General features: G+C 31.2%; 1 protein-coding gene across 1 annotated transcript in view; it reads left to right on the top strand.

Moving 5' to 3' along the window:
- The window catches only part of SI (sucrase-isomaltase (alpha-glucosidase)), a 196473-nt gene that overhangs the window by 94895 nt on the left and 74163 nt on the right, over positions 1-27415 (top strand). Inside the window, exons 5-16 of the mRNA XM_008581385.1 lie at positions 3843-3960; positions 4258-4367; positions 5370-5521; positions 10161-10332; positions 11796-11895; positions 12839-12951; positions 15817-15942; positions 16539-16670; positions 16759-16878; positions 18800-18913; positions 26657-26741; positions 27255-27372. Of these exons, the coding sequence (XP_008579607.1) occupies positions 3843-3960; positions 4258-4367; positions 5370-5521; positions 10161-10332; positions 11796-11895; positions 12839-12951; positions 15817-15942; positions 16539-16670; positions 16759-16878; positions 18800-18913; positions 26657-26741; positions 27255-27372 (1460 nt within the window). The remainder of the gene's footprint in view (positions 1-3842; positions 3961-4257; positions 4368-5369; positions 5522-10160; positions 10333-11795; positions 11896-12838; positions 12952-15816; positions 15943-16538; positions 16671-16758; positions 16879-18799; positions 18914-26656; positions 26742-27254; positions 27373-27415) is intronic.

The raw sequence follows: 27415 nt of genomic DNA, 5'->3' as shown, positions 1-27415 counted from the left end.
CACCTCGCTCAGCCAGTGAGCGGGAGCCGGTCTGTATGTGGGATCCGAACCCTCAGACGGGAGCGCCGCCGCGCTTCCCAAGCAGCGCACTATCCAGTGCGCCACCGGGCCGGCCCCAAATGAGATTTTTTTAGTCTAACTTTGTCACTCATAAATGTTTTTTATTTTATTTATGTTATATGCCTTTCATATTTTTTCATTAAATCTTTTGAAGATTCTTAAAAATACTTCAAATGTTGGTTTTCCATCATCCCTAGTGATCAACTAAAAGCAATTATTTATCACCTTAAAAGTATATACTTACTTTTCTAAATATGAGAATCATGCAATCTCACTAAATATTATTTGTTCTAAGCAAGGTGATTAAAATTGTATTTGGTCAAAGTGGTGATTTTCTAAAAATTTCCTTAAGTTTTTCTAATTAAAAAAAATTTCTGTTGGGTTTTCACATTTATGAGAATGGATCATGATTATAAAATATTTGAAAATAAAAAAATTGTTTATATTGAAATTATCATATACATAACTTATTTTTTAATTAGAAAAGGCATCCCTACTTATTGCACAATGATGAGAAAATATGGAACAGTCAAAATAATAATTTAAAATACAGCCCTTTCCGCTCAGGCTGCCATAACGAAATACCACAGACTGGAGAACTTAAAAAATAATGTTTTCTCACAGTTCTGGAGGCTAGATGTCCAAGTTCAAGGTGTCATCAGGGGTGTTTTCTAGTGAGGTCTTTCTTTCTGGCTTATAGACAGCTGCCTTGTCCTTATGTCTTCACACAGCAGTTCCTCTGTGTACATACAAAGAGGCAGAGAGATTTCTGGTCTTTCTCTTTTTATAAGGTCACCAGTACTACTGGATTAGGGACATACCCTTTGTTTTAGTCCGTTTTGTGTTGCTATGACAGAAATACCTGAGACTGGGTAATTTATAAAGGATAGATGTTTATTTGGCTTATGATTCTGGGACAGCTGTGTCTGGCACAGGCCTCAGGCTGCTTCTACTCATGGCGGAAAGTGGCAGGCGGCCAGCGGGTACAAGCAGATCACATGGTGACAGGAAGCAAGAGAGAGAGAGAGAGGAGGTGCCAGGGTCCTATAAACAACAAACTCTCGCAGGAATTAATAGAGAACTCACTCACTACTCCTCCTCCCTCAGGGAGAGCATTAATCCATTCATGAGGGATCCACCCCCATGACTAAATCAGTTTCCAACACTGCCACATTGGAGATCAAATTTCCACATGAGTTTTGGAGGGGACAACACATCCAAACTCCATCACCCTTGTTAACTCATTTACCCTTAATTACACTCTTAAAGGCCGTGTCTACAAATAGAGTCACATTGGAAGTTAGGTCTTCAATATATGAATTTTAAGGGGACACAATTTAGTGTGCATATATATATATGTCTGTATATGTGTACACACACACATATACACTCATGTGTTATATATATACACATTGTATATTATTACATGTAATATTATTATGTATAATTGTATATATATTTTCATATATATGTATATTATATATAATTGTATATATATAATTATATGTACATATATATAATGAAGATAAGAATATAACAAGTTTATTGTATTTCTACCTACTAAAGTTTAGTGAAATTATATTTATTGATAGATACTTAGTATTTTAATTTTTTGTTTTTTCAAATGAAGCAAGAAAAAACCCCTTGAAGTTAGATGAGAAATTAAAAATTATGCTAAAAATGCCTAAAATCCTGAAAAATGAAAAGAGCAACTAAACATAAACAAGTGTTAAAATCTCCACAAGATAAACTAAAATTACTAATAATTTTAAAGCCATAATTGGAATTACAGCTTTTACTAATATGTTGATGTGTATATGTGGTAGATAGAATAATGATCTTCAGAAATTTATGTCCACCTGGAGCCACAGAATATGATCTTATTTGGAAATAGAGTTTTTGCAGAACTAATTAGTTAAAGATCAAGTCATACTGGATTAAGGTGGGCCCTAAATCTAATGACTAGTGTACTTATAAGAGGAAGGAATAAAATAGACAGCAGAGGAAGCCATGTGAAGATCTTAGCAAAGATTGGATAGATGCATCTACAAGCCAAAAAATACCAAGGATTGCCAGGAGCCACTAGGAGCTAGGAATGGACAAGAGAGGATTCTTTCCTAGAGCCTTCGGAAACAGCATGGCTCTGCTGACACCTTGAATTAAGTCTTCTAGCCTCCGGAAGTGTGAGAGAATAAATTTCTGTTGTTTTAAACCACCTTTTTCACAGTTGGTATGGCAGCCCTAAGAATCCAGTATAGAATATTTTGAGGAATTTAATATGTCTATTTTACTGTATATTTTTTAGTTTTTCAAATTGTGATTCTAAAGTGCTTATTTATTTTCTCTTGTTTTTTAAACTTAGCACCTTTATACCTTTTCGAATTATTTTATCTACCTCCTTGTTTTGTACTATTATTTATTTTTTTAAAAAACTTATAAAGACTGCTGCTAATAATTTTTGTACAGTTTTATCTTTGTATTGCTGGGAGTATTTCTATAGGTTATGTGACTAAAGGTAAAATTACCTCATCAAAAGTCACACATAGTTTAGACTCTGATAGGTAATTACCCTCTAACATGGTCAAATCCAATTGTCCTCTGGTTTGCAATATATATGTATGCATATGAATATGTGTGTGTTTGTATCTAATACTATTTAAAATTAATGTGAAAATGTGATGCATGTTACAGTTAATGTATACTGTCAGCTAACTAAATATGGAAACTTTTAACATATTTTCATAGCAAATAGCCAAGAGGGGGAAACCCTACAAGGGTTCAAATTATGAAAGCATGTCATGTTGTTAAATTTAAATATTAAGTAGATTTTAATTATACTATTGTTATCACATAGCATCACCATGTTGCTCAAATTTTTACGTACAAATTTTATCATTTTTCTTCCACTTCACATAATATTTTCATATAGATAATAATATTACTGAGGGTAAGTATTTTGCTTTATTCACTGAGTGCAAGTTTTCATCAACTAGATTTGATACCAGGCACATAGACTAGTTAAAATAGTTTAAGTAGTTAAATATTGAACTAATAAATAGCCGGAAATAGCCATCTTAAACTTTTTTTTTTTTTTTTTGTCTTTTGTCTTTTTCCGTGTCCGGCAACGGATCGCAACCCTCAGTGTTGCCCCCGTACCGGACCAGGGACCGGCAACGGGATTGCAACCCTCGGCGTTGCTCCCGCGCCTCGCTCAGCCAGTGAGCGGGAACCGGTCCGTACGTGGGATCCGAACCCTCGGGCGGGAGCACCGCCACGCCTCCCAAGCGGCGCACTACCCAGTGCGCCACCGGGCTGGCCCCCCATCTTAAACATTTTATGTGGGCTTGAATTCAGGACTATATCTTCATCTTTTTAGCTTCACCTCCAGCTTGATACATAATTAGTACAAAATAAATATTTCAGTTCTTCTGAATCAACACTGACAAGAGAATAAATTATAGTTACACAGAGGGCAGGAACCTTTAAAATACATGACCTTACAAAAATATTGATATGTGGAAAGTATTGTGAAAGTATTGATATGTGGATCTGATAAATCACAACTCAGAGCATAAATTTCCGAGAGGGTGTAACAATTCAATTTATCAAATTTTATAATTCTTCGAAGTTAAAGGAAGAAGAGAACAAATAATATTTTGGTATTTTATATAGGTGAAGAAATAAGCTTGTTTTTAAAATATTTATTCATTGGAAGAATAGAGACTGGTGCATCTGATAACAGTACTAATCATATTGTTTATTTTTTTTTAAAAATTCATCAGGCAACTTGTGCACAGCGAGGCTGCTGCTGGAGGCCATGGAATGACACTGTTATTCCTTGGTGCTTTTTCGTTAATAACCATGGCTACAATGTTGAGGAAATAGCAGCAACAAATACTGGTGAGAAGTACTCAATGATAATTCAGTATGATATATTCCATATGGAACAAATAATGTGTTTTAAAATTCTCTTTGGAAAAATATTTTAAAATGGAATCAAATGAAAATATGTGTACAAGAATGTTCAAATTGGTTATACTAAGAATTTCTTTTTTGCATGATCGTTGTCATCCAAATTTTAAAAATTACTTATTATTTGTTATAAATGTAATTAAATTATAAAAGTATAAAAAATATTTAGCAATTATTAATCTTTGTAAATAAAATCACCAATGCCTGACTTTTCCCCTTTTTAAGGACTTGAAGCCAAATTAAGCAGGATAGCTTCACCTTCACTATTCGGAAATGACATTAACAGTGTTCTCTTCACATCTCAAAGTCAGACACCCAATCGTTTCCGGTTCAAGGTATATTTTTGGAGATTTTTAAAGATTTAATAATATGAGACATTTTATAAAGACACCCTTCACCCTACAAGTACCTTTTCCCTCTTGTGAAATATTTATCCCAAAGCAAAGGACTGATTAGACTGGTTACTACACCTCTCTGAGCCCGATTACTTAAAAATAATGCAAGGGTAATAATAGTTTCTCCTGTAGTTATTTTTGAAGAATTTAAATAATATAGTCTATGTAAAATATTTAGCATAGTGTCTTGAGAAGAATAAACACTCAATAACATTAGTAATTTTTATTATTTCAACTGTATGCTATGATGAACAATTAGTTTAAAATTTAATTTAAGAAATATGCTAATAGTGCTGTATAAATTCAGCTTATACTCACTACTTTTAACTGGTTTTCTCTTGCATTCATAACTAAAAAAAAAACTAATTTCTTCTGTTTTTCAGCAAGTAGATTATAATATGTTTCTTGGACATGGAAGTTAAAGCAACACTATATCCTTTGTATATCACCTTTTTAGCAATGATTTCACAGGAAATAAGAGATTTTTTAGAACAAATTCAAAATCCTTTTAGAACTTATATCCTTTGTATATCACCTTTTTAGCAATGATTTCACAGGAAATAAGAGATTTTTTAGAAGAAATTCAAAATCCTTTTAGATCTAAGGAGGTGAACACTGAAAAGCACTAAGAGTAATTAAATTCACAAAAGTGTAGTATGAAATAATCAATATTTGTTAATGCTACTATTGATTTTTATATCAGTCAATAAAAATTTTTACTTGATTTTATATACAGTACTTTCATAGCTAATTCTATTTATTCATTAACAATTTATATATTTTATTTGTTAATAGCTATTCAACAATGCTAACATTAAGATTGTGACTAGATTTCTAGCTCTTCCATAAAATTACCATTATTTTCTATCTGAAGGTTGCATTTAATTCAGAATTTAAAAAACATAAATAATAGCTTTTGCTAATTTGTTTAAATCTTTGCAGATTACTGACCCAAATAACAGAAGATATGAAGTTCCTCATCAGTTTGTAGAGGAATTTACTGGACCTGCATCTTCTGATACATTGTATTCTGTGGAGGTTACAGAAAATCCATTTAGCATCAAAGTTATTAGGAAAAGCAATAGCAGAATTTTGTAAGTAAATATTTTATTTTACATTTATTTAAATATAAATAATTAGTCCATTTTATTCTATTATTATATAACAGGAAGTCTTAATTTCAAGATCTTTTCAGAAAGAATAAATTTTTTCTTCCCAGAAGAGGGTAGGCGTGTATTTTCGTAAAGCTTGTGATGATAAAGGTGTTTTGTTTCCTATGAATGAAAGGTGATAGAATGTAAATGAAAAATACAAATTGGTTCCAACCAAAAGTGAAGGTACAGAGCATCACTACTACAATTATAGCCTTCTCTATATTTCTGCAAACCTAAAACTCTTGTTTTATCTCTTCCCCATTATTCATCATATTCTGTTGCTGATTGGTAGGATCAAATGTTTACTATTCAGAGAGTGGTTAACTTCCATAATATTAAAAGAATTTTCTTATATATATTAAATTAAATATAGGCTGGACACCTTTATTATAAATATATTTGGGGGGGTATTGGTGCAAGGGGTTCAGTAATTTCCTGTGAATATATTTTTAAAAAGGAATATATATATATTTTTAAATTGAAACATTGAATATACATATTTATGGAGTACAGAGTTATATTTCAGTACACATATAAAATTTGTGAGGCTTGAATAAGGGTAATTAGCATATTTATCTTTGCAAAACTTTATCATTTCTTTGTGATGAGAACATTTGAACTGCTCTCGTGTAGCCATTTGAGAATATACATTTATTGTTAATTATAGATGCCTAGCACTACTGTACACCACTAGAACTTATTTGTCCCATCTACCTATAATTTTGCATCCTTTAACCAATCTTTCCCTATCCGCCCTCCCCTTCCCAGCTGCTACTAACCACAATTCTCCTCTCTACTTCTAAAGGTTTAACTTGTTTTGTTTTTCATTTCCCACATATGAGTGAGAACATGCAGTATTTATCTTTCTGTTCCTCACTTATTTCATTTAACATAATGTCTTCCAGGCTTATCCATGTTTCCACAAATGGCAGGATTTCATTATTTCTCATGACTAAGTAGTATCCATCGTGCATATATATCACATTTTCTTTGTCCTTTCATATGTTAATGGGTTGATTATCAATCTTGGCTGTTGTCAGTAGTACTGTAATAAACATGAGGATGCAGATATCTCTTCAGTATGCTAATTTCCTTTCCTTTGGTTAAATACCTAGCAGTGGAATTGCTGGATCAAATGGTAGTTCTAATTTAGTTTTTTGGGGGAACCTCTACACTATTTTCCATACTGGCTATACTAATTTCCATTTTCACAAACAGTGTATAAGAGTTCTCTTTTCTCTACATCCTCACCAGCATTTATTTTTTGTCTTTTTGATTGTAGGTATTCTAACTGGGGTAAGATAAGCTCATGTGGCTTTGGTTTGCAATTCCCTGATGATTAGTGATGTGGAACACTGGTGTATAGAAATGATACTGATTTTTGTATGTTGATATTCTGTCTGGCAAGTTTACTGAATTTGTTTATCAGTTCTAAGAGGTTTTTGGTGGACTCTTTAGGCTTTTCTACATAGAAGATCATGTCACCTGCAAACAGGGCAATGTGACTTTCTCTTTTCCAATTTGGATGCCCATTCCTTCTGTTGCCTAATTGCTCTGGCTAGAAGTTCTGGTACTGTGTTAAATAGGAGTGATAAAAGTGGATATTCTTGTCTTGCTCCTGTTATTAAAAGAAAAGTTTTCAACTTTTGCCCATTTAGTATGATGTTAGCTGCGGGTTTGTCATATATGGTCTGTATTGTGTTGAGATACTTTCCTTCTATACCTAATCATAATGGGACTTTGAATTTTATCAAAATGCTTTTCTGCATCTATTGAGATAACCTTATGGTTTCTATCTTTCATTTTATTGATGTTGTCTATAACATTTATTGATTTGCATATGTTGAAACATACTTGTATTCCTAGAATAAATCCCACTTGATCATGGTGTCTAATCTTTTTGATATGTTGTTGAATTCTGTTTGCTGTTATTTTGTTGGGATTTTTTCCATCTATGTTCATCAGGGATATTGCCCTGTAGTTTTCTTTTTTTATGTTGTGTCCTTGTCTGATTTTGGTACCAGGGTGATGTTGGCCTCATAGAATGAGTTTGTAAGAATATACTCTACCTTTATCTTTTTTTAATAGTTTGAGAAGAATTGGTATTAATTCTTCTTCAGAAGTTTAGTAGAAGCCAGCAGTGAAGCCATCTAGTCCTGGGCTTTCCTTTGTTGGGTGACTGCTAATTCAATCTTGTTATTTGTTATAGGTTTGTTCAAGTTTTCTTTTCTTCATTCAGTCTTGGTACTTTGTATATGACCAGAAATTTATTTGTTTCCTCCAGATTTTCTAATTCATTGGCATGTAGTTGACCATAATTGTCTCTAATAGTTACTTGTGTTTTTATGGTATCACTTATTATATCTCATTTTTCACTTACAATTTTTATTAGAATCTTCTCTCTTCTTTTCTTAGTATAGATAATGGTTTGTCAATTTTGTTTATCTTCTTAAGATACCATCTTTTTACTTTGCACATTTTTTATATCATTTTTTGTTCTTTATTTCATTTAGTTCTGCTTTGATTGTTATTATTTCTTTTTGTCTATTGAGTTTGGGGGTTGGGTTGTTCTTGCTTTTCAGTTTTGTAAGGAGCAACATTAGGTTGTTTATTTGAAATCTTTCTGCTTTTTTACATAAACACTGTATTAAAATTCCCTCTTAATACTGCTTTTGCAGAATGCTATAGGTTTTGGTATTGTGCTTCTATTTTCATTTATTTCAAGGCATTTTTAATTACCTGCTTAATTTCTTCTGTGATCCACTGGTTGTTCAAGAGCATATTGTTTAATTTCCACTTATTTGTAAATTTTCCAAAGTTTTACTCATTATTGATTACTAATTTTATTGTGTTGTGATCTGAAAAGACACTTGATATGATTTCAATTTTTGAAAAATTTGTTGAGACTTGATTTTTGACCTTACATATGGTCTATCCTGGAAAATGATTCATGTGCTGATGAAAAAAAAACAGGTATTCTGTAGTTTTTGAATGAAATATTCTGTAAATGTCTGTGAGGTCCAGTCATTCCACAGTGCAATTTAAGACCAATATTTCTGTTTTTTCTTTTTCTTTTCTTTTTTTTTTTTTATTGTGTGTGTGTGTGTGTGTGTGTGTGTTTGTGTGTATAGAGGATCTGTCCAATGCTGAGAAAGGGGTGTTGAAGTACCCAACTATTATTTTATCAGGGGTCTATCTGTGCTTTTAGATCCCATAATATTTGCTTTATATGTGTGGGTGATGCAATGTTGGGTGCATATTTATTTACAATGTTATATCCTCTTTCAGAATTGATCCCTTTTTCATTATAAAATGCCCTTCTTTGTCTCTTTTTATAGTTTTTAAATTAAAGTCTATTGCATCTGATATAAGTATAGATACTCCTGCTCATTTTTGGTTTTGTTTTATGTAGAATCATTTTTTCATTCCTCACTGTTAGTCTATGTGTGTCTTCACAGGTGAATCAACTTTCAGGGAACATATTGTTGAGTCTTGCATTTAATCTGTTCAAATAGTCTATATCTTTTTCAAGATAAATGCTCTTGCATACTCAAGAAATACTAATAAGCAGTTGTCCAGATTGAATATCAGCAATTACTTTTATTAAACATCCTGTAATACTTTCACAGTTGACTTTGTGTTAAATCATTAAAATATTAAATGCTAAGTGACAAATACTGCATGACCTCACTTATATAAGGAATCTAAAAATGTCAGAATCATAAAAACAGAGAGTAGCATGGTTGTAACCAGACGCTGGGGGTGGAGAAAAATAGGGAGATGTTAGTCAAAGGGTCAGACAGGAGATCATACATTTTAGGGATCTATTGTAGAGCATGGAAACTATAGTTTCTAATTTAATTTAATGTATACTTCAAGATTTCTGAGAGTAAATTCTAAATTTTTGTACCACAAAAAATAAAAAGTGGGGTAAAGGATATGCTAATTACCTTGATGTAGTCATTCAGTAAATGTATATCAAAACATCACATTGTAACCTATAAATAGTACTATTGTTATTTGTCAGTAAGGATAAAAAATAAAAAAATATTAATGCCATTTAACATTAATTGTAGTACATATTTCATCTGCATAAAATATACAACCATCTTCTTTATTAGAAAAAATGAGTTTAAACTTAATTTTAATATAAGTGTTTGATATGTTGAGGGCAATATCAGAATGTATTCTAAAAATCTGCCCCTGAAGCAAAGGAAGAACCGTGTTTTTGAAGCCTGGCTTTACTGCCAACCAGTTTGTGAGCCTTGAAAACATGAATTAACTTTCCTAATTTGTGTCATCTGTGAGAAAGGATTGATAAAGGTAGTTAAGCTTTCAGGTTGTATTGAAGATTAAAGGAGAGAATACATGTGAAAGTTATTGGTGATGATGAAGCAAATTTTGTTGGTGCAGTGAACAAGTTTGGTTATGGGGTAATTTGTGTTTTACTAAGAAGTGCCCACAACTAAAGAGTGATGTCTTTAAAATAAAATATTCTGGATACTGTTGACATAACCCAAATTTGGTAGATAGTTTACATATATTTCTAGATCATTTATTTTTTTATTTCATTGTTCAGGTTTGACACCAGCATTGGTCCCTTGGTGTACTCTGACCAATATTTACAGATTTCAACCAGGCTTCCTAGTGAATATATGTATGGCATTGGGGAACATGTTCATAAGAGATTTCATCATGATTTGTTTTGGAAAACATGGCCAATCTTTACTCGGGATCAAATTCCTGGTGATGTAAGAAACTGTCTTACTTGTTATAAATAAAATCATTATATTGGAGCAGATGTTAACTTTAACTTGTTTGAAACCATCATTCATTTGAAATTATCAACTAAACTATTTGATGTCAGCAATATCTGATCCAGAAGCTTGCTTAGCTTAGGAGTGAAAATTGATAGCTAAGTCCTAAATTAATTCAGTGACTAATAGATTTTGTGAATGTTTGAACAGGTATTTTCAGTTTGATGATTTTTTCCTTTGCCTTTCATTTTTATATTTTATCTTTCCTTTTTCAGTCATTCTTGTACTTTAACCCATCAGTGGTTAGCCATTACACTACAGTAATTCCAAACATTTACCATGTTCTATATCTTTTTATATGATATGGTGTCTGCTTATCTGTTGGACATTATCTCATGCATCTCTGTCCTACTTCTTCCTGTTCCATAACATAAAATAATGTTCCATAACTCCAAATCTTTGCACAGGGAGTTGGTTTTCTTTGTAAGTACTAAACATTGTGGTTCTTTATCATTCACATAATCTGTTGTTGAGGGTTCATCTGAATTCTCACCTCATAAGAACTTCTCTCAAAGTCTCCCATGTGGAATTAGTCTTTACCTTCTAACCTTTTATTTATATTTTAGTATGACAGTCATCACAGTGTATTATTTCTGTATATATTTGTCTCTCCCTCTAGAATGTAAGATTTTTCAGGACAAAAGACCACGCCATTAAAAATATATATATTTTACATTGATTCATGATTGATTTTGATATAATGTTTGTGATTTTTTTCAATAGTGAATACTATTTATTCCTAAAAATGAATAAGTGCATGGTTGTTTTACAGATCCTCATTCAGTACAGAACTACTAAGCTAATAAATTCTAGCAATCTCAGTTTACAGAAACACTGTCTATAATAAACACCAGACAGAACTTCATAGCTATTTTCCATACATCCATTCCTTTCAATCTCCATATTCACTCAGTGAGGAAGTCTTTTTCCTTTCATCTTATCATTTTTTTTTCCAGTTTGCCTTCACTATTTCAGCTTCTCATCAGCCTCAACAGACATACTGCAAAAGTTCTATGAGAGTGGGCATCATCTTGGAATTCCCTGTAGTGCCTTGGGCATACATTGGGCATAATAAATAAACATGCCATGATGTTATAATGAATGGCTTATTAAAACTCATTTAAGCATAGTAACACATAAAGAAAAGTTAACAATCTATTGATAGTATAATGTGTATATTATGTTATATATCTTATATGTTAATATATTAATCAATAAAATAAATTAGATGGTTTTTTTGCTACAATATTTTATATGGTGCAAATACTGAAGAGAATTAGTATAGAAATATGGGGAATAATTATAAAAACAGATGTTTGCAAAGACCATGTTAACATATATAATCTTTTTATTTTAAATAGATTTGTACATTTAATTTTTAAATTTTTGCCTTTTAGAGTAATGATAATTTATATGGCCATCAAACATTCTTCATGTGCATTGAAGATACTTCTGGAAAGTCATTTGGTGTTTTTTTAATGAATAGTAATGCAATGGGTAAGAATAATTTATTCAATAATTTAAATGAAATTAACAGGTTTAACTGCTCTCTTTATCCCAAACATCCATAATGTATGCCAGAGTAAATGCTATTGTTAATGATTTTAGCAAGTGGACTTATTTAGGTAGGTTTAGAAATTAGTGAGATGATAGATTTTTGCATATCAGTGCTTCTATTTTGGGGAGAGTATACTATGTTGTGACATTCAAACATTTTATTTTCCCTTCAGACCAACATTGAAACATGTACATGCAAATGAGTATTCTCATTTCCATGGCTTCATTTGTGAAGATAAAATTAACATACCACTACAAATAAAAAAGAGAAAGGTGTCTATGGAATAGAATAAAGGAAGTGATTTTTTAATTTATCATAATTCAAAAAATGTAGAATCTTTTGTTTTTTAATATTGTGAGTGCAATGTCTTTTTAATAGGTAAATAAGCAATAAAAGTTTACAAAAATTAGTAATGTTCCAGCAGGAGCAGTACATTACATGGTTATGCAGTCAATTAATGTGTTTTACATAAGAAAAGTTAAATAAAAAACCTTTGATTTTTTTTCTTCTTAGAAATTAATGTGTGGCAATATGATCATTCAGAGAATCTTCAGTTAAAATTACTAATTTAAATGCAATCTTGGAAAGAAATTATTTTGTTGTAAGAAGACAAATCTTATACCCCTTACAATGTAGTGTGCAGGGGGGCTTTTGCCAACATGTGTAAAAGGAAGTATCTGGGATATCCTATCATAAACCTCATACATGGTAACATACTACTCTTCTCCTGTGTTGTTTCTACATTCAATATTTTATTTCTTCTTAATTATTTTGTAATAGTGTGAAATAATATGGTTAATGCAAAGTATTTTAAGTGGACTCTGCAAATTACTATGTACCTTTTTACTATTTACATATATTTTTCCAATTTTTATTTTATAGAGATTTTCATCCAGCCTACTCCAATAGTAACCTATAGAATGACTGGCGGCATTCTGGACTTTTACATCTTTCTAGGAGATACACCAGAACAAGTAGTTCAACAGTATCAACAGGTGTGTTTCCAATAGATTTTATACAATTATATTCTGCCATACTTTTCTTTCATCTAACATGTCCTCCTATTTAGATAATTTTATTTTACATATCTGGGGCCTCTTAGCTAAATGTATTTAAAGATACATTTATTACCATTTTTAGGATACAAGTAGGTGGTTTTTATTTCTTCCCCCTATACAGTTAACCACATGTGTATTTAAATGTTTATATTTCTTGTTTCAAAATGGTTTCTTATTTCTTGGCAGCTGGTTTCAGGAGTTGGATTTCTTAGAGATTTTGCATATTAAATCTTTACTTATTTATGACTGACTTTGGTGGAATAAAGCAAAAGGAAGCATCTTATGTTTAATACTGAGAATATGCAATGAATGTGTAGGTCATACATCCTTTTGATCAACATCCTAGAAGTAACTGAGTTAAGAGAAAGGCCAGTACAAGTTGCTTCACTACTGCAAATGCATAGTAGGTAAACTCCAGGAAAATTGGCTCTGATCCTGAGGCCTAGAGAAGGCCAAGTTTTAAACCTAGTCTTAAGCCTTCCATGTTATGTTACTATCTAAGCAATTCTCAGTTACTTAATTTAATATAATCTTAGTGTACCTAAGCCCAAAATGAGCTTAGAGAGGTGAGTAATCCAAGACTTACACTAGGTCTGATTCTAAAACTACCTCCTATGTAACTGCTCTCCTGTTAACTATAGGTATATATAATACCTGGTGTTATCGTGGAAAAGATAATTATTTCTTTTGTTGGTGTAAGATTCAAGGATCATACTATTTTAAAAATCTGGTCTTCTTGAAATACCTTTAGGCATATAGATTTCATTCCCAAAAATGATCTCAAAAGAGAAGTGATTACTATAAAAATATTCAAATTAGGATCCAAAAATCTGAAATGAGACTAGCTAGGGTTTTAGTTGAATCAATTACAGTATCTAACAATTCCAAAATTTCTGTTTATAAATGTGAATTTCAGAAAACAAACACAAATATTTAACAGTCTCTGGAATATAAAATCATAATTACAGATCTGGGTTGACCTTATAGACTTTGTGTGGGGTTATCACATGAGGAAAACAGAGGGAAAGTATGTTTTTTGAAAGAAATTGACATTTGATTTATCCAACATTAGTTGGCATAGCTGTCTATTATATGCTGAGTAAGGTCTGTGGTCAGCATTCACTGAGTGTGACTCATACTTGCCATATAAATGTAGCATACATACAGTACAGTAGTGCACTTGCTTACAACATTTTATAAGTAGATTGGCCGAGACTTGAATTTAAATAATAAGATGAAAGAATAGTATAGAATATAGCACTATTAATCACCGCTACATTTAAATGAGGCTCAAGTTGTATAGAGAGTGGTCAGAAGAAACTTTCTTATTTGAAGAAAAATGAAGTACCCTCTGTGCATAAACTAATGTATTAGTGGTATCAATGTATTAAAATTTAAAACATATTTTTTGAATGGCCAGATTATTTTATCAATTTTAAAGATAATTTATACATATACTATACAAATATAAAATAACACATATATAAATTTATAAAATATTTTACATACTTATATGAAAAATAAATATATACACACAAACATATATGAGAGTACTTCACAAGTTTATGGGAAGATTTGTCTTATCAATCTATTTGTTCTTTTATTTATTTTTTGCAACTGGTGGGTATGGGATCCAAACCCTTGACACGGGGTTTGTAACACCACACTCTAACCACTGTATTTTCTTTTAATTCTATTTTTCCACAAACTTTTTGAAGTGACCTCATATGTGTGTGTGTATATATCACACATATATGAGAAGAAATTTCAATCAAATATTCAAATCTTTAAAGAATTCTACAGAACATAAGGTATTTACTTAGAAATATCCTTTGAAAAATACTTTTTTTGAAAGCTTTACTTTATACAAAGTTATTTTCAAAATAAATTTAATACTTTATTTGAATAGAAAATAATAACCCAACGTGAGTAATTTCTGTTTGGTTTTTATATAGCAGTTTTTCATACATAAATCATGGAGAAATCATGGATCCAAAATATATGTATACAAAAGCCTCAAAGAACACCCATTATGCCAAATGACGTTGTGTTTTTGTAACCTAACACTCAGTTATTAGTGGAAAAAATTAACATCAGTTACATCCAAATTTCCACATGCTAAATCATGTCTTCTGTTGTAATGAGACACTGCTACTCTCTTGCAATTTGTGCACTGAGCTTGCTTGGGCCACCTCAGATGGAAGGAGAAGGTGGTTCCTTTGGTCCCAGATGGAAGGGCAGAAGCCAAGGTACTGCACGTGAATGAAATAAGAATGCTATGCAATAACTGGGTGGGACCTTTATAGAACATACATTTTATTAACATTTTTGCAAGCCAGGAAAGAAATAACTGTCAAAATGTAAAAGAATAGAAATTGTGTACTTTTAAACATCTTTTTTTCTTACATAATGACTATATATATATATTGATATATATATAAATATATATATTTATTTTGTGTGTGCTGGGAAAATTTCCCTCTTATCATATTATTTCTTTGTTGAAATTCTTTTATTCCCTTTTTTAACTTTCCATGATGGACAATATATATGTTTCTTAAATGCTGCACTTTCTAATTTTTTAACACAAAATAAAAGATGAGGGACAAATATAAATTTGTTAAGCAGTACGCAACAAAATTTATACAGATATCCAGGCAATATTTTAGATAACACTAAATCTTCCTTTAAAATATGTAAACTTAAATGAATATTAGAGAAATAACAAAATAAAAATCACATTAATCTTAGTTACTAATTCTAAATGTATTTCTTTTTATTGAAATGTCTATTTATTTCAAGCTTATTGGACTACCAGCAATGCCGGCATATTGGAGTCTTGGATTCCAGTTGAGTCGCTGGAGTTATAACTCACTAGATGTAGTGAAAGAAGTGGTACAAAGAAACCGGGAAGCTGGCATACCATTTGTAAGTAGAACGAAATGTTTGTAGGAATATATATTGTCACATAATTTATAATGGAGGGAATTACCAAAAATATCTAATATATATGTAAGTTATATTATACATTTATAATTATAAAGCTACTTTTTAATGGTAAAGTATATTTCATCTCCATGTACATTGCTCATGCTACCTGAGAGTTACAAATGTGTACCTTTGAGGAACTAATTATTAGTTATACTAGAATGGAATGCATGTTTAATTGTTTAAATAATACTCAGTTTTTTAAATATAGAGCTTCATTTTAAGAGCCCATATATTTTAAAAATAATTTTCTGAAATGTGTAAGATTTTGTTTTCTATACAGTGAAACCAATATATAGAAACATAGTGTAGTGATCATCGCTCTAAAAATTTGAAGTCATTTTAAATGCTTTATACTTAAGAATGAGAAATAACTAGTTTTATAACCACTATTATTACTTCCTTAGTAAAATAAAAGGGATATAAGTCTATTTATCTTTTCATCTTTATAATACAAGTTCATTGGACTTTAAAATTGAAGTGATTAGAGAGTTCTTTTAGTTCTATTTATTGAAATACTCTTTGCTAACTTTCAGGATACACAGGTCACTGATATTGACTATATGGAAGACAAGAAAGATTTTACTTATGATCAAGTTACTTTTCAAGGACTCCCCGAATTTGTTCAAGATTTGCATGACCATGGACAGAAATATGTCATCATCTTGGTAATGAATGATTACATATTAATACACTTTAGTATTTCCAATTTATAAGTTAATAGATTTTTCTCTAGTTTCTTCTTTCTATTTTTAGGACCCTGCAATTTCCACAGGGAAACTTAGCAATGGAGCAGCATATGAAACCTATGACAGGGGAAATGCACAAAAAGTATGGGTAACTGAATCAGATGGGACTACACCACTTATTGGCGAGGTAAATTATTTTATTCACTGAAGTTGTGTTGCTCAGATTTTCTACTGTGCAGCAACAAAATTTCTGTAAGTGTGTGGGTATATTTGTTTTCAACTCTAGATTTGATATTTCAATTACAGAGAGAAATTTAGACAGAGAAAATATTCCAAGTATCTCTAAAACAGTCCTTATAACAAGTCATACACAGACTAACAGATGCCATATTATTTTCAATTCTACAAACAAAACTAAAGCTAAAAAAAATACAATAATTTTATTTTATTTATTTATTTATTTATTTATTTGGCTTTTTCGTGACTGGTAAGGGGATCGCAACCCTTGGCTTGGTGTTGCCTGCACTGGGCTCAGCCAGTGTGCACACCAGGGCGATCCCGCGGCAGGAGCATTGCTGCGCTCCCAGTGCGCACTCTCCCGAGTGCACCACGGGGCCGGCCCAAAAAAATACAATAATTTTAGATTATTATAAGGATCCTGAGAAGTCTATGCAGATATTTGATACAAAATAATTGCAAATATATATTGAGTACTTATATAATGGGCAGTGTTTTATCATTTACATTGAATCAATAAAATTAGATAGCTATTATTAAAATCCTTACTTTACAGGTGAAAAAATGGAATCTTAAAGAGGTTACGTAACTTTTTTAAGATTACAGAACTAATAAGAAGCAGAATCAGAGAACAGCCTATCTCTCAAATGCACATTTTTATCCAGAATAAGTATTCTTTTGGAGGCAACTTTGTAAGATATATCAAAATCATAAAATGCCTAGACACTTTGAGTTGGCAAATTTACCACTGTGGTTTAATAAAAAAAAAAAATAAAACATAAAGAGAAAATATTAATTTATAGAAACATGTTTCTTATAGCATTATTTACAACAATGAAGAATATCCTAAGCATCGTTCTTATCACATTCATCAAACTTAAAATTCTGGCGAAAGTCTTCTTCAAATAATATGAGTTCCATCAAGGAAAAAAAAAAGGACCACATTTTTCTATTCTTGATGCCTAGTAACATTTCAAAGAATACATTTTGTTAAATCCTGGTTTGTTGGATATAGACAGTTCAGACAGTCAATATGGATTATTTGGATATAAAACGATATAATTTATCTCAATTTATCTGAATTTAAATTCTTCTCTCCTAATGTTTCCATTGTAAGTAATGAGTAAATAATGTAAAATAGTTTGAAAAAGTATAAATCATAAAGAGGCAGCAGAGTGAATATACAGTGTTCGATAGCATGAACTTCAGTGTAAGATTGCCTGGGTTTGAATTCCTGGTATACCTGTTATTAGTGGTATGACTTTGAACAATTTATTTAGCTTCTCTGTGCATCACTTCTCTCATCTGCAAAATGGGCTAAATTATAGTACCTACATCCTCTGTAAAGGTATAAAAAAAGTACCTACCTCCTAAAGTTCTAATGAAGAGTAAATGCTAATAATTATAATAGTGCCTAAAACAGTGCCCACCATATATATGTCATATTCTGTTTGTTAATAAAATAAATAAATAAAAACAGTTGTTTTTCTTAAATTTCTAGAAGCAAATGTCTTTGGAAATAAACTAATGTGCCTTCTTTTATCCGATAAGGAATATACTATATACGTTTTGTTTATTTATTAACCTAACCTACAACAATGCTCAGAAATAAATTTAATTGCTTCAAAATAGCAACTTTATCCCATGTTCTTATATCTTTCTCTTCTTGAATGCTTTTTCCTTAAATGCATCTTAAAGTAGGCCTGAGATTGTTATGAACATAGGTGGTTCATGAGACATGTATACCTAAAGAAGAACAATACTATAACTTAATAATTTTTTACTATTCTTCTCAGATAAATAAGTTCAAAATTCTGTTTATTTATTTTTCCTTTTATTTATGTATATATGTGAATGATCTGTTCTTCTAGGTATGGCCAGGAGTAACAGTATTCCCTGATTTCACTAATCCAAACTGCATAGATTGGTGGGCAAATGAATGCAGTATTTTCCATGAGAAAGTGGAGTATGATGGACTTTGGATTGTAAGTAGCTATTTTAAACCAATGATTTTGGTCAATGAACATAAAATGATTATCTGTAAAATTAAGATATATTTTTTCTAATGCCTTCAACATAAAAATTAAAAATTCCTTTAATGTTTTTCTAGAATGTGTAAATATCATACCTGCCATTTTCATGGGTTAGAAAAGCCCAAAACCAAAAAATTGCAAATTGAGATTTTTTTCTCTAGTAATACACTTTAGGAATAAATTTTGCTTCTGTAACTTTATGAATAATAATTCATCTGAAAAACTGAGGCTTCTAGCAATGCAATCACAAAAACATTTATTAAAGTCTACAATGGGCAAGCAATTGCAGCAATATGAATCTTAATAAGCCTCCACCATTTAGAAACTTCTTTTTAGTAAACTATGGAATAGAACAAATCAAAATTGGCAATAGCTTATGTGTTTTATCTTTAAAAACACAAACACCAAACAAATTCCTAGGTTACTTGTAAAGCTATTAAAGAAAAACACAAACGTTAGAAGTTTCCTCGGAAAAAGTTTTGTATCTGTAGCTACTGATAGCCTGCTAGCTTATGGTATAGAATAATATTGGATAATAGTGAAGGATTTAGTGCCTTTAGGTGTTGGTAACTATGACCACATTTGCAGAATGAAACTGCCTGGTATCCCTGAATTCTATATTTTGGAAATAACATCTGATAAGCCTAAACACAGACAGTACACCAAGGATATTGTCCAAAAGTATTACAACTGCATAGAATTTTGGAAGAAGGCAAGAATGATACTCTAGGGATAGCTATATATTGTTTGGCCATTTAGGCCTATGTTATGTCTACTTTCCTGAAGTGCTCATTAATCACTCAGTCATTATTTTTATTATTCATTTATGTATTGAATGAATGAATGCTTTATTTTGCACAATCTATGTATCAGGTATGCTGTGAGGAATACAAAAATGGGAAAATTATTTTTTCTGATAACAACATGGAATTAAGTAAATGATTAGCATAATCTTCAGGATTCCTGTGAGTGAAAATGGAGAGTCTTCAGATATTTAACAAAAAATCAGTGAGATCACACTACTAACATGTAGCTACTGGTAGAAATAACGAAAAAAAAAAAAAATTAATCGAGCTTTTAAAAAAAGTTTTAGCTCTTAAATTATTTAATTTAATTTAAAGTTTATTTAGCGTCAGCCCGCTAACTCGGGAGATTGCGGCGCTGCTGGCACCGAGGCAGTGGGTTCGGATCCTATATAAGGATGGCCAGTGCGCTCACTGGCTGAGAGTGGTACGGACCACACCGTGCAAAGGGTTGTGATCCCCTTACCGGTCAAATAAATAAATAAATAAATAAATAATAAAATAAAGTTTATTTAGGTTTTTTTTCCCCCAATTTAGGAAACACTTTGATTAGAGCAAAGTTACAGGTATAAATGACACTTCAGAAATAGCAAAAGAGAGTTGATTGTGCTAAAGAGAGAGAATACTTCATTTCCTACATCCACTGAAGACTGAAATCCCTGATTCATCTCCAAAAATAGGGAGGGAATGGAAGGAGGAAGAGCACCTGAGAAAATCAGGGTTTTTCCAGTACTAAATACAAAAAGATTTTGACCAATACTTAGACAAAAAAACCTCACAATTTGAAAATAGTACGGTTTCAAAGCTCACTAAATATCAGTGAATTAACACTTACTATGTTTAAGCAGTGGATATTCTGCTTCTAGCTCATACTTGAATAATTACCAAATCCTACTAAGTTGTTTGGCTAATTCCTTCACTTTTTTTAGATTATTTTTGCTGATCCAGTTAAAAGTAGTGTTGTAAATTAACTGAGGCTTTATTTTCATGTCACGTTTAAAAATAACTTTATCGTTTACTAGATTTGTAATTTAGTTTCTATGCTGTTTTTGAATTTTAAGTTTAAATATTAAAATCACCTTGGGAAATGATATGAGCTTAAATGTCATGGGAGCTAAAAAATAAATTAATTCACCCACATACACACACAAAAAAAACCGGGGAGGGGGGGAGAAGATATAACAACTATACTTTTTTGAAGTTGTTACAACAAGCAAACGGAAAGGACATTCTTGGGGGGGAGGGAAGAGAGGGAGGAGGGAGGGAGGTGTCGGTGATGGGCCATAATAATCATATACATTGTATATTGACAAAATAAAAATTTAACGAAAAAAAAAAAGAAAAATAGATTTTTCCATGTAAAATATAATACATTTGAATTCTCTTTTTTCTTTTATTTTCTTGAGATAACAAACTAACACTTGAGAAATGAGAACTGACCGCACTTGATATAATTAAGGCTGAATTTGTGATTTCAAAATAAAGGCATTAGTCAATATTTTTAAAATTAAATGCCATTTTAATTTTTCTGAATGCATAGGCATTTTTTTATATCATGTTGTTATGGTTTCATTCTTAAAAATCTAACAAGCAGAATTCTTCAATGAAAAAACTCTAATATAATATATAGTATTGGGAAACAAAATTTATTAAGAAGATAGAACCAAATATGTTTATATATTCAAATAACTGAGAGCTTATTTGGCTATATTCACACTACATTTTATGTGATTCTTATAAAAATTATATTCTTTTGCAAATTCTTTTAAAATAAGGCTATATTAACTTAGATTTAGTTTAAATGTTAAGGCATGAATTATGATCAGATTACTACACACAATTTTCAATTAATTTTAAGGAAAAGAACCTTGAGAGACATTCCCCCCAAAAGAGTTGACAATTCTTAGAAATAGTCATTAGTAGACTTATGATGATTTGAATAATACTGGAATATCTTTAGGTATACTTATTGCAATTCACTGAAGCTTTTGCTTTACAACTTAATAATGCTTGGAATCTGCTGGCTTTAGTATTTAAAATACTAATTGAATTGACTTTTATATGATATTAAATAACTGTAGTTTCATTTAAATCATGTGGATAAGATAGAGAAAAATACTGTCAGAATTTTCAAAATGCCTACACACCACATTCGATTAAAATATGTCTAGTAAGTTTAACCCAATACGATCTTACCAAATAGACATACTTTAGACATATGTTAATAAAATATAATAAAATATTAAATGCTATATTTGATGTAAAATATAGTTAAAATCATACAAAAGTGTCATGTTTTTCCTTTAGTAAGTTAATCATTATCTTCTTCAGCTCAGAAGACTCTCTTCCTTTATAATGTGAACTGGTAAAATTATCACATTCTGATTATGTCATGTTTACATGATTGCATGATAAAACTTATAAATATTATTGATCAATTCTTTCATGTAAAACAAATTAATTTTTTAAAATTATGTTGATTCTTAAATTATATAATAATGTTTACTTTGAGTGATTGCTGGAAGATTCTGTGAGTTTTATGGCAGGGTTGCAAATATGAAACTCAAATGGAAATAACTATTTGAGTTAATTTTATAATTGAGTGTTTTGCCCTTGCAATTCCTCAACTGTACTATACACAAGCGATGTTAAAATGGTTTAGATAAGGACTCTCATAAAATTTAAATTAATGCAAATTGCCATTTCTAAATTATTGATTTCAGCAGTTAAAGTTGTTTTTTTATTCAAAATATTTTACCATTTAGTTAAACATATTTGTGGGATACAGTGTGTTGTTTCAATACATGTTTATACTGCATAATGATTCACTTAGCATAGATAGCATAGTGTGTACCCATTAATTCACCACTTTTCCTGCCCCTCCCACCTCCACTGCCTTTGGTAACAATTATTCTACGTTAGAAGAACAACTATAAGAACAACTTTTATTTTTTTTAAGATTCCAGATATAAGTGGTAGCATGTGGTATTTGTCTTTTGTCCCCTACTTCACTTAACATGATAGTTTCCAGTTACAACCCTGTTGCTACAAATGCTAACATTTTTTTAACAGCTGAGTAGTATTCCATTGTGTATATATACCACAGTTTTTGTTTTTGTTTTTTCTAGTCATCCACTGACAGACATTTAGGTTGATTCCATCTCTTGGCTATTGTGAATAGTGTTGTGATGAACATGGAAATGTATGTATCTTTCTGATATATTGATTTCATTTCTTTTGGGTATATACCCAGTAGTGAGATGGCTGGGTTATAAGTTACATCTATTTCTAGTTCTCTGAGGAAACTCCATACTGTTTTCCACAGCACGACTGTAACCATTTACCTTCCCATGTTTTTCTCTGCATCCTCATCAGCATTTGTTATTTTTTGTGTTGTTGGTAATAGCCATTCTACTGGAGAAAGATAATTTCTCATTGCAGTTTTAATTTGCATTTCCCTGATGATTAGTGATGACCATTTTTTCATGTGCCTGTTGGCTATTTGTATGTCTTATTTTGGGAAATGTCTGTTTAGGTCCTTTGCCCATTTTTTAATTGGGTTATTTGTTTTTCTGCTAAGTCATTTAAGTTCCTTATATATTCTGGATATTAGCCCCTTGTCTGATGTGTAGTTTGCAAACATTTTCTCCTATTCTGTTGGTTGTCTCTCCACTTTTTTGACAGTGTTCCTTGCTGTGCAGAACGTTTTTAGTTTGATGTAGTCCCATTTATGTATTTTTGCTTTAGTTGCCTGTATCTTTGTAGTCTTGCTCAAAAAACCACTGCCCACCCCCATTTTGTGTAGCATTTCCCTTATGTTTTCTTCTAGTAGTTTCATAGTTTCATGTCTCAAATTGAAGTCTTTGATGAATTTTGTGTTGATTTTTATGTATGGAAAGAGCTAGGGGTATAGTTTCAATATTCTGCATGTGGATATCCAGTTTTCCAAGCACCATTTGTTGAAGAGGCTGTCCTTTCCTGATTGTATATTTTTGTCACCTTTGTTGAAAATCAGTTGGCTCTAAGTGTATGGGTTTATTCTGGGACTCTCTATTCTATTACATTGATCAGTTTGTTTTTATGCCAGTACCATGCTGTTCTGCTTACTATAGCTTTACAGTATATTTTGAAGTCAGGAAATGTGATGCCCCCAACTTTGTTCTTTTTGTTCAAGATTGCTTTTGCTATATAGGGTGTTTTGTGGTTTTATTCAAAGTTTAAGATTTTTTTATCTATTTATGTGAAGAATATCATTGGTATTTTGATAGGGATTGTGTTGAATGTGAAGATTGCTTTCAGCAATATTGGCATTTTGATGATGTTAATTCTTATGACATATGACCATAGGATACCTTTCCATTTATTTGTGTCCTCTTCAATTTTTTTCATCAACGTTTTCGAGTTTTCATTGCAGAAGTCTTTCACCTCCTTTGTTAAATTTACATGGGGAACTTAAGTTTTCATGTAGCTATTGTGAATGTGAATACTTTTGTGATTTCTTCTTTAGCTCTTTCATTGTTGGCATGTAGAAAGGCCATTGATTTTTGTGTGCTGATTTTGTATCCTACCACTTTACTAAATTCATTTATTCATTTATTACTTCTAGTAGTTTATTAGTTCTAGTAGTTTATTAGTGGAGACTTTAGGATTTTCTATGCAAAAGACTATGTCAGCTGCAAATAAGAATAGCTTGACTTCCTCCTTTCTAATTTGAGTGTCTTTTACTGCTTTCTCTTGCCTTATTTCATAGGCCAGAACTCCTCGTACTGTGTTGAATTAAGTGGAGAAAGTGGACATACTTGTCTTGTTCCAGATCTTAGAGGAGAAGTCTCCAATTTTTGTCCATTCAGTACAATATTAGCTGTGAATTTGTTGTATATGATCTTTATTGTATTGAAGTACATTCCTTCTATACCTAATTTTTTGAATGTTTGTATCATGAAAGGGTGTTGGATTTTATCAAATATTTTTTCTGCATATATTGAAATGATCATGTAGTTTACCTCATTTTGCTCATGTGATATATCACATTTATTGATTTGCCTATGATTTGTTTATGTCAAATCATCCTTGCATCCCTGGGATGAATCCCAGTCGATCACGGTGTATGATCTTTTTAATGTGTTGCTGGCTTCTTGATGATGCCACTCAATAAAGTTGTTTCTGAATTATATTTAACTGGTGGATTCATGAACAAAAAGTGGTTAGGTTAATTTAAACTTATTGGCTGTATAACTATAGTATCCCTTTATTAATTTTTACTGGGCACAGGCAAATAAAGTGAATATAATATTCCAGGTAATTTCAAAGAAATAACCCCACTGAAGCTTTAGGAATTTTTATAATTTAGGATAATTACATTATTTTCCATCATTCTTGGCTGTTCCAAAAACATTTGGGAAATGGAGACATTTGTCTTTTAAAACCTGTATCACTATGAGAAACCTATTCCTTTTTATTCCTTGAGTACCCTTAATTTCTCATTGTATTTCCACATGACAAGTTTCCTTACATTCTCTTTATATCCATAATCTGGATACTTCCATGAATATGTTTTGAGGTTAATACCAGTAAAAGTGAGTACTTATTTTCAGTGTACTGGGGTCAGAAGCAGACAATATTCAGGGAGGCTGTAGCAAACTGAGTAAGTATGTCTATTTGTTACAATTTAAAAAATGTGAAAGAAATAATGTAACTATAATAAAATTGATTCACTTTTGCATTTTTAGAAAAAAGTGTTTTTATTAGTAACTTTTAGTGACTCTGCCAATCCCTTAGAATATTATTCAATCTGTTTATAAATATAACTGTATATTTGTGAGGATTCAGAAGGCAGTACAAGAGATGAATCCAACCATTGAAATATTAATACATGAGTTTTAAAGTTAAAGGAGATGCTTGAAAGCTGGAATAAGAGAGGGAGTCTCATGAAGGTGAAAATATGGGCATGATGTGGGTGGAGGAAGTAAAGAGTAATAAAGAAAATATACTTCTGATGGAAAAATACATTAACAGAGACAAGGATGTGACAGAATGTGATGGCTTTGGGAGAGCAGAGACAACTTATTGAAGAGATATGGAAAATAAGGCTTGGAAATTTATAGAAGTCCTCAGTGTAATTAGCAGAGAAAGAGGAAGAAATACATATTTCTGGAACATGTGTGTTGTGAGATCTGATTTGATATGCATTATCTTTTTCAGAACAAAGACTTTAGCTAACTGGTTATAATCAGACAAAATCAGGGCCTAGGTTGAATGGCCAGAAAATCCATGAAAATAATACTCCACCACTGTGCCTTAGAGAGGTATTTATATTACGAGTTCTCAGAATGTGGTCAAGCTGGTATAAAGGTCTTCAAGAATCTTTCAGGAATTCAGTGAGGTAATAACTATTTTAATTAGGATACCAAAGGCTATTTGCCTTTTTGTACTTTCATTCTCTCATGAGAGTAAGGGAGCTGTGGGCTAGGCAAATATTGCTGCTAAAAATGTGCTTAACCCATCACAGAATCTAGATAAATGCCAGAAGCAAAATATGTTGATGAATATGCTAAGAATGTGTGTAATAGTAGACTCACAGTGAGAAAACTGACACAACTTTTTAGAAAAGACTGTTGCTTAATACTTATAATTAATGTCTTATATGTATAATTAAAACTAGGTAAATGAAATATATTTCGGTTGCTCAAAATCTGTCGATTACATCTAAGATACCTCTTTCATCTGGTGTATACATTCTGTTTGTTTTTAGGTTGGTAGCTCATGCATTTGTCTTCTAGGAGTGAAAGAACATCATGATTGCCTTAGATAAAACATTTTCAAACAACTGGAGAGTTTCTACTTGTATGATTTATAATTAAAATCTGCTGTTCTTCATTTTATATCCATTCAGGACATGAATGAAGTTTCTAGTTTTGTTCAAGGTTCAGCAAAAGGATGCAATGACAACAATTTGAATTATCCACCTTTTACTCCTGGTAAATTTCATTTGGTTGTCTAATTACTATTGATTGAGAATAATTTTCTTGTTGACTGGTAAATTCCAGCATATATTTCCAAATCAGAATCTTTGGTATAATTTTGAAACCCTGAAATATTTCTTTTTTCTTTCAGGCAAAATATTTCCTGCTTGACATTATATTTAAATAAATTAATCTACTGTAAAGCTTTATTATGAGTCTATAGGTATATGATGCACAATATAGATGTGTATATGTATGTATATCTATTAAAGCTTATTTTTTCAAAGGATTTAGTTATTATTGAAATTAGAAATCAGTATTTGTTAACGTAGGTATAAATCTAATAGTTATTCCAAGCCCAACAGGAGTGGAAAATGGGGACTTAAGTGGAACTTAGTTTAATTAAATTGTCCTCTTTCATTATTTTTTGACTAAGCGTGATTTTCCATAGCACATCATAAAAAGGGATATAAAATTTAAAATGACAAAATATCTCTTAAAAAATGTTTATTATTTATTTTCTCTAAGATATTCTTGACAAACTCCTGTATTCCAAAACAATTTGCATGGATGCTGCGCAGTACTGGGGGAAACAGTATGATGTTCACAGTCTCTATGGGTACAGCATGGCCATAGCCACAGAGCAGTAAGTGCAATTCCATTCAGAAACTCATTTCGTACTTATTGTC

The sequence above is a fragment of the Galeopterus variegatus genome, unplaced genomic scaffold (assembly GCF_000696425.1).
Source record: "Galeopterus variegatus unplaced genomic scaffold, G_variegatus-3.0.2 Scaffold2341, whole genome shotgun sequence".
Classification (NCBI taxonomy): Eukaryota; Metazoa; Chordata; class Mammalia; order Dermoptera; family Cynocephalidae; genus Galeopterus; species Galeopterus variegatus.
This window is presented reverse-complemented; position numbering and strand designations above follow the sequence as displayed.